Genomic DNA, 9282 nt, shown 5'->3' with positions numbered 1-9282 from the left:
GGGGACCAGCCAGCACTGCCTGGGGGCAGCTGCTGATCCTCCGGCACAGACTGATTTCCCAGAGTAATTCCAAGACCGGTTTGTCCTTGGTAAGCTTCCAGGACCTCTGTGGAGATTTCAGATGAAAGAAATAACTGGCAGGTTCAGACACCAAGTCATTTGTTTCAGAACACAGCAAGCCCTTCGTGCAGGGAGATCTTGGATGCCACAAGCATGGAATCTAGGAGGCTTTATCCCCACTCCCTCAGTAGTAAGGTCCAGGTTATCACTGAATTGCAGAATGCATTTTACTGTCCAGCAGTAAAAACTGCTTAGGTTTTATGATATGTAGTGCATTTTTTTTATCATTACTGTTGTTTTCTTCCTAATCTAGCAGAGTAGAGATTTCTGGAGGTTACTATGAATACATTGATGTCAGCAGCTGCCAGGACATTATCCACCTTTACCACTTGCTCTGGTCGGCAACAATTCTGAACATAGTCGGGCTATTCCTAGGGATCATTACAGCAGCAATACTTGGAGGCTTTAAAGACATGGTAAGAGGATATCAATTTCTCTATGCATTAAAGAAAACAAATCAGGTAAATTGCCTTTAAAAATAATCATGAGAACTATTGGTATTTCAATGCAAATGATCTATGCATTACTTCAGTCAGGGTGGAAAGAAGGGCAAGAAATAACGAGAATGAAAAAGCAGAAGTGATTCGCTTTTCTGATCTTGTTGTCATCAGCTGAGCACAGTTAGAAAAGATTAACAGGATTGGAAGATTGTATTTTCAAAAGGAACCTTCACAGAGGCATTGGCAATGCCAGAATGATTAAAAATAAGCTCTTTCTTGAAAATTGATCTTCCTTTTCATAACGTTCACATTCTACAAGGAAATGTGTGGTGGTTGCTCATTAATTGTTGATTTTATAGTAGCAGTCTGAGCTTTACAGACTGTTTAAGCAGCTGTGTTAGGCTGAAACTCTCCATCTAATTTCTTCATGGTGCAGAACCTGAGAGGATGAACTGGGGATCAAAACCAAACTTCAGATAATGAAGAAAATGCTGTTCTAACAATGTGAGCTTTGAAACACCCCTCACTTAACCAGGCTGCCTGTTACCTTCCATACAGTTTTGTTCTAAATGGCACAAATGAATGGGTAGAACTGAATGTTCAACAGATACATTTGGGCCTTTTTCAGTCTCTTGTGACTCATTTGGAATAGTACAAAAAAGAGACACACAGAAAAGAGCATTTGTTGTCCTGGCTATATGTTTTTCTTACAAAGAAATCTTGGGCCCTGCACTAAGGGTATCTTATTTCAGAACTCTGAACTCTTTTCAGACTCACCAATATCTTCACAAATAAAACAGGAGACACATTCCCAACTGTGCATCATAGCCCTTTGAGATTTGATCCACAGCAGAGAGCCTGTAAACCTCTGCAAAAATGTATAGAAATGAACAGCAATTCACAACATGCACCAAATAACAGAGTAATTGGAATTATTGAATAATTTCTTCTACTTGTGAAGATGGAAATCTGTTTTGTGTGAGTACTGGTGTGCACTGGGTTACTGCCAGCTTGTTCTATGGAATCTGAGAGGAAACAATAAGTGGCTGTGGAATGAAATTACCTTGGAACTTAGCTGCTGCCTGAGAGGGAACTGGATTGCCAGTTGCTAATTCAAAAGAGTTGAAGTCTAAAGACACACAGTGCTCCTTTAAATCATTTCTGCTTTCATTCAGCTGTCAGCTTTCCATGACTGCATTTGCAGCCTCATACACTCTTCTTTTTGTTTTGATAGACTCCTTCCCTCCCTACACTGAACTGCACAGTTGAAAATGCACACCCTTCAGTGACCTACTACTCCAGGCCACAAGTGACATCTTACAACTCCTACTACCACAGCACTCCTCACCTGCCTCCATACTCCGCTTATGACTTTCAGGTGGGCAACATTACCGGTTGTTTTCTTGTTTAGCAGCAACATTAAATCCAGCCAGTCTAGAGGACTCTGGGAGCTTGTCTTCCTGTCATTCGCACAGTTTAATTTTCTTGTTCCTGCAGAAAATACCACATTTTTCCTCCTAGGCACTGGTCCTTGGCAGTACTCTCTTACTAAGGCAGTATGTTCCTGAAAGCTGTCCTTGAAGTGAATGCAAGAGGACCTGCTGCCTGCCTGCCTTCCCATCACTTGCTAGTAGAGATCATATTAAAAATAGGCACTGCCTCTGGCACTGCAATGTTCTGAGGAGAGAGGCAAAGCCAGGTGTTCAGGTCCTAGATTTTATTAGGCCAGCTACTGTGTCTGAGAGAAATAGATGAGCTTTTGGAAACAAGCTATTTGAGCTCTTGAAGACACATGACGCCTGAAAAGCTATTTTTTTGTGGTTATTTTCCACATGCTTCAGCTGGCCTAAGAGGGGTCCCTGCAAATATCACCTCTGCTGTAATGCATTCCTTCCTCTTTGAGCTACAGAGCTCTGCTGTTGGAAATGGTGATTTCATGTGAACCTTGCTGTCAACATCAGCTTTCACTTGTTGAAGCAGATGAGGACATTTCCTCCTCAGCTCTTCTGTCAGGTGAATGTTAGCACAGGGGTGATGTTAATGAACACATTGCACAACCACCAGGACTGGAGACTTTTTTTTTATTAACAAGAGTTTAAGAACTTGGACATCAACTAAGGGGTGTGCTCTGTAATAGACACCATGTCCCTCATGTGAGCCATACATTAGAGGTAACATGAATCTAAACTTTCCTGGATCTGCTGCTAGTGCCACTAGACAATACTGTTGTCAGGGCTCCTAAATATAATTGAACACTTATGTCAGAACTTCTAGGGTGTATTTATACAGATTTTTGACTCATTTTTGAGATTAATGAAACCTGGGACAGTCACTGGTGTTGTGTAACTTCCTGCAGTTACAAAAATGCCCACTTCAGTGCATGCCAAACCCAGCTCTGCTGCAAAGTCCTTTTTTCAGCGGTTCTAAGCACTGTCTGACCCAGGGTTTGTCAGTGTGGCAGCCCCAGTACCTGCAGAGAGCTCAGCAGGAGTGACTTCCCTGCTTTTTAACTGGAAGTACTGCTGGGCTCTGCTAACACTTAGAGCTCAGCCGGACGGATCAAAGTCTCTGGGTCTCACTGCTGTGAGCACAGGTGTTGGCTTAGGAGCTGGCACAAAAGCTGGCACAAAAGCTGGGCATAAATTCAAGTAATCTAAATTTAATATAGCCAAGTCCCTCTTTCAAATGAAATTCCAAATCTGAGCCTTGCATATCTTCCAGGGAACTTGGGGCCTGCATGGGAGCATTAGCTGAACCTGTGGCTGTGGAGACTCTCTTGCCTTGAGCCCTACTCTACTCCAAGCAGTGACTGTACCACCCTGACCCCTCTCCCGTGCCATCCTACAGCACACGGAGCAAGCCCAGCCTTACCTCTCAAATCCCTTCCAAAGGATGCACTCCCTCTGGTGCAAGAATGCTTCCCACTCATTCCACACATTTTTCACAAGAGAAAAACAACACACCAGAATTCCTAGGGAAGCCTGGGGCCTTGCAAAAACCTGGCTTTCACACACAAGCCTAAAATGGCAGACCCAGTTCTCTGGTTTTTGGAGCAGCCCGTTCATTTTTGCTGCTGGCTGGTGTGTGAAACCCAAGATTTGAGAGAAACTCATCAGTTTTCAGTTATCCAGTCTTTGTGAAATGCAGCAGGCACACAGAAGTGATGAGAATTTTTTTAAAATATCTTCAATTTTGGATCTAAGGAGCCTCATTTTGCAACACTGTTACTTACAGGCTGTGCTTGCCTTAAATGCAACAAGTTATCTGAAGTGGTATTTGTATGTACATGATTCGCAGAGGTGAACCTTGAAATGTTAACTTTGAACATTTGGTAATGAAATGTCATTTTGATAAAGTCATTTCCATTAGGAAGTGGTTACATTACAGCCTTTGCTGTCTCCCTGCAGCATTCCAGTGTGTTTCCAGCCTCCACTCCTTCTGGCCTCTCCGATGACCCCCAGTCCCTGTCCCCATCTCCCAGCTATATGTGGGCCTCTAATGCGCCGCCTCGTTATTCACCGCCGTATTTCCCACCTTTTGAAAAGCCACCACCTTACACACCATAAGGAATGTGGGAAAGAAGAAAAAGAAATATTTGCCATTGAAATAATTGTGAACATTTTGTATTTATATTTTACTGTGGGAGGGAGCAGGAGAATACAGAAGATAAGTGCAACTAGAAATATTAGACTGGACTGTCCTTTCTTGCGAGACTTATTTCAGAAGTTTAATGATGGTCTGTGACAAAGGGGACAGACTTCTGATGTTGTAATGAGTCAGTGAGTAGCAGGTGACCTAAATTTCACCCTCATTGCTTCATGTAGTCCTTGATTTTTAATAAAGTGATCCAACACAAATGACAGATTCTGGTCTGCCTTACTCCATCTTGTGCCAAGCTGAAGTAAGGGCAGCCAAGATCAATAGTTGCTAGAGATTATCAATCTGTTTGAGGTGAGGGTGCTTGCAGACAGCATGACTTGACACTGGTTTTGTTTGGCCTTTGGGCTCCAGCTGCTGGGATTTTGGGTGGGAGGACACAGGACCTAGCTCACATCACTAGTTGGCCCAACACGCTGGAAAAAATTTGGGGGGAACTATGAGAGTGCCTCAAAATGTAGCCCTATTGAAAAGGATAACATCGTAGGATAGTCTCATGTATGTGTAGCAAAATAATCAGAATATTGCTTTTTTGAGGGGGGGAAAGCTGTTTTTATTTCAGGTTGCTTCTTAAGATAAAAGATGAAGTTGAGTAGTCTCTCTCTGAATTCTGTGTAAGTAATGCTGAAGTCAAACAGTTTGGGTGGTTGCACTGCCTAAACTGTCCTTGTATTCCTATAAAGAGCATCAGGAACTGTCTACAAGTCACTGAAACAGTGCAGTGAAAATGTTATTTATTTGTTTGTTTACTTTTTCTTTGGTTAGGAATTTCTTTTTAAGCTTGTACTTTTAACTTTTTTAATGGACTGAATCAGCACCCTGAATAAGCACTGTTTTAGTAGTTGTATTATGGGCTGCACGTAAGGAATATCCACTGCTAGTTCTCCAAGATGTAAGTCTCACATGGATGAAATTCAACACCCTGTAATATAGGATGAAACTGAGGAATTTGCAATTACTGTTGTGACTTTCATTTAATCTTCAGCTGATGACTGTGCTGATTGATCTAGATTCCAGCAGATTTTGCATGCATCCTGCACAACAAAAGGTCAGCTTTGATATGTGACACACTGACCTCCAAAGTGTGGTTCTACTCCAAGAAGTGATTTCAGATGACAGTGTTTGGATCTGAGCTGCTCAACCTGAATGTTCTCAACTGCTTATTTCAGGGATAAAAACAACATTGACATTTTTCTCCTTATTTCCTAAAGATACAGTTTCCTTGGCATCAGTTTGTTGACTCTAATCCTCAGTTGCCTACCTTTACTTGCAACTGATGCAGACAAAAAGGTACCTAAAACTTCTGTCTGGCTTTCAGAATCAAAATGGAATACATGCTGGTGCGCTGGGGCAAAGTACAGTTGGATTTTAAACTGTGGCATCTACTTTTAATCTATAAAAAAAAATTAAAATGCTGTCAACATGGAAAACAAACACTGAAGTCTCTGATCTCACTTTTCAAAGTACACCCACACTTTATAATGCTGTTTTTAATCCTATGCATTTGCAAAGCCTTTAGGCTAGACTATGTGTTAATTTTATCATTTCCACTGTCAAATACTAATCAGTATATTAGTTCATTAAAGGATGACACCTTATCCAGAAGCAAGCATGACTTTTCTCCAGTAAGAAGGGAAAATAAACAGCTGGAGAAAGGAATGCAACTCATGGGATTTAAAGCAGTAGTGTATGTAGAACATATCCTGGTGGCATTTTGTTTTACTATAGAATGTTGAAGTGCAGCTCCTATGAATTTGCATACTGGAAATAAATTTATATACTGGGGCATCCTCCATTTTATATTACATTTTATTGAATTAAATCTTGATAAAGAGATCATGGGCAATTTCAAAACCGACAGTACTTATCTTGACAAAACTCCCCACAAAACTAGAATCAGAAGGGCACGTTAATTTAGCATCAGAAAACATTTTATTGCTGTATCTTTGAAATAAAAGCTAACAGTCCTGTCCCACTTCTGACAAACACTGTACCATTTGTGCCTGTCAACTAAATAGGGCTAGAAGGACTAGGGGACACCACAGGACAGGACTGAACATCCTGAAGAGAACATAACCTAGTGGCAGAGAAACAATTAGGAGAAAATTGTGTCATTGGTTTTGAGTTGAAAAATACTAACCTTAGGAAATTACCCGAATTCTCTTTTTTTTCTAAGGAATATTTAAGCAAAAATTACGTTGCTGCTTTAAATTCACTATAAAAGGACAAGTACATTTTCACATTTAAAAAATTACTGGTGGTATTTTCTGTTGAATTACCTTTTTCGTTCTGCTTGAGTAAAACTAAGCATTTAATGTAACTACAACATTCTGCACTGTATTTTTCATTTCTTATGAGAATGTCAAGTTTGTGACTCATATGTACCCTTTTATTACTTTGCCAAAGTTAAATAAAATTGTGTGACTTTTGTAAACATTTACCAGTTCTATTTTACATTTTAGCAACCTTCCTGTTTTACAAGCATCTTTAAGATTAGTTTTAAAAAGTTAGTAAAATTTGCATTGAAAAAAAACAAAGCAAAAAAAACCCCAAGAAACAAAAAACCTCCCATCTCTATTCACTATCTTGGAGACATATTTCTACCAGGATTAGCCAAAACCTCCTTAAGTTCTGTTTTTGAAGGCCACCATGCCCCCACACTTGATAATTCTGCAGTTCTACCCACATAACATAGTGCCCTGACATCAAGCACTCTAAAGTTATTACTGCTGATTTTTCACTTAACACAGATCTGAATAATCCAACCAGTGGAGTCTAGGTGTCTCCTTTGCTTACTCTGGGCCTAATTCTGTCCTGATGATGTCAGCTGCTCCTTGGTGTCAGCAGAGCAAGGTAGAAGCCCTATGCCAAGGAGATAAAGGCATCTAGAACATAATTCAGTATGTTATTTATTAAATTGTATTCCTTACATGTAATAAGAAGTCTACACAAAGTAAGCAATTATTTCCTGTTGGCCCCGGGTCACCAACAATGGAACTCTCACAAATCAACCAGTCAGCAGCTGGTAAGAAGAGGAGCCCAAACCATGAGTGAGCTGAAAGCACTGCACTGGTCACTATGTACGTTTTACTGGTCACTAGGTATGGTTTTTTTGACTTTGAGCTCATTTGCTATGCCAGCAGTTGGTCAGACTGTTCCACAGGAGCTCTGCCTGTCCTGAGAGTTCCCATCTATCCCATCTATCACAGCATTCAGCTCACAACACACTGGAGTTGCTGAGCTAATTTGCTTTCTTGGAAAGTGTTCAACAAAACCAATTAAACAGTATCAAAACAAAGAAACAAAACTAAGGCCCAAATAAAAACACCTCTCCCTGTTCCCCCCCAACAGTGGGTTCCCTGCTATTCCCAAATGTTGGGGAAGATGAAACAGGAAAGCCTTATAAATATGATTGCCTGACAAAAGATTTTGGGAATATGAAAACTATAAGCGACATCGAAATGAAAGCCACCTTTGAAATACCAGGTCTTAGTTACTGAACAACTGGAAAACAATGGTATGGCCGACTGAAGGTAATCCCCTCTTGATTGAACAATACCCTCTGCTTGCAGGCAGGTCCAAGGGTCAGAGCAGACCCTACTAGCTCAGCAGAAGGGGTCCAAAGAGTAGTTTTTAGAAGTTAAGATGTAACACTCTATGGTAATATAAGAACTCTTACAGGCTGTAGGTAAATGCTATAGGATTTGTATCTTGTATTAGATTGGTTAGTGACAATTAGAATATTCAGTACAGAAGATGATTTATTGTATTGTAACCAGGACTTCACCATTCCATTCTCATTACTCTCTCACACTCTCATTCCTCTCTTACTTATCTCTCACTCCACTCTACTTACTTGCTCTTACTTTTACCCTCTTGCTCTCCTGGGCCTGCTCCGAACTGCGCCTGGCAGCTCTAAGCAGTGCCCCTGTACCCACGCCCTTTGCAATAAACCGCATGTTCCAAGATCTGACTTCAGAGATCTCTCGTCCTCTGTCCGTCCCGACCATCGACCCACCCCAGAGCTCCCGCAATGTAATACTTGCCAAAAGCTGATTTCTGGAAAATGGACCAAACATAATATTGTATCTGACCTTGTTTCAATTTTGACTCAAGTCTTGGGAGTCTTCAAATCACTATTTCCATGACCTTGGTATTTCCTTTCAACAGCAGGGTTGGGACCTTATTTGTGCTTGTATCCTCCCACAAAGAGGTTCAGCATTTATTTCATATCCCAATCTGCCTTGTCAATGGAAAGGGAATATGCTAGCCAAACTATCAAACCAAAATTTTATAGCTGGATAATTTTACTCAATTTTCAATACTTCTTATATCCTGTGTATAAAATTAACATTATCTCCTTTCTTCTTATCTTCTATTAACCCCAAGTGAAAAGCTGCTCATGAATCTCATACAGTACAGCACCACGGCGGCGCAGCGGCTCCCTGGAGCTCTTTGAGGAAGTTTGTCGTGGCACCCCTCGAGCATGGACACGCTGCTAAGCAGTGCCGACCGGAGCTCTAAGGAGGGACCCTGCCGCGCGCCCCGAGCACAGGCGAGTAGTGCTCAGCACCGCCCGCACTGGAGCTCTCAGTGCAGACCCACTTGTGAGGTCCCGAGCACGGAAAGCCGTTGCCAAGCGACGCCTAAAACCGGAGCTGTGAGGAAGAACCCAAAAGCAGCATCCTGAGCGCCGAGTGGAGTGCCTGGCCAGCCCCCCACGACGGACCTCTGACTAAAGACCCTGCTCCTGCAATATCTAAGTGAGTATTATACTGGTCTAATAATGGGACAAACTCACTCTGCCCATGACAGAGATCTCTATAAGCAACTTAAGCATTTACTAAGTTCCGGTTCAAGTCAATTACCTAAACAGGAGCTAAAAAATCTCTTAGAATGGACTCGAATTAATTTCCCAGTTGCTGGCCGGTCAGCTGTCTTTACAAGAGACTTCTGGGACACAGTTGGGGTTAAGCTCTTCAATAATGTCTCCTACCGGGATATGGCTGCCATTCAGCTGATCCCAGCTTGCAGAGCACTGGTAGAGCTGTTTGCTGCGATGGCT

The 9282-nt window shown here is 41.7% G+C and overlaps 1 protein-coding gene across 1 annotated transcript in view; it reads left to right on the top strand.

The window, feature by feature from the left end:
* The window catches only part of TMEM255A (transmembrane protein 255A), a 22713-nt gene extending 16056 nt beyond the window's left edge, over positions 1–6657 (top strand). The window contains exons 8-10 of the mRNA XM_017743095.1: positions 374–536; positions 1795–1938; positions 3968–6657. Coding sequence (XP_017598584.1) covers positions 374–536; positions 1795–1938; positions 3968–4126 — 466 coding nt within the window. The 3' untranslated portion in view covers positions 4127–6657. The remainder of the gene's footprint in view (positions 1–373; positions 537–1794; positions 1939–3967) is intronic.
* Positions 6658–9282: the final 2625 nt, after the last annotated feature.

The sequence above is a fragment of the Corvus brachyrhynchos genome, unplaced genomic scaffold, assembly GCF_000691975.1.
Source record: "Corvus brachyrhynchos isolate BGI_N302 unplaced genomic scaffold, ASM69197v1 scaffold398, whole genome shotgun sequence".
NCBI lineage: Eukaryota > Metazoa > Chordata > Aves > Passeriformes > Corvidae > Corvus > Corvus brachyrhynchos.
This window is presented reverse-complemented; position numbering and strand designations above follow the sequence as displayed.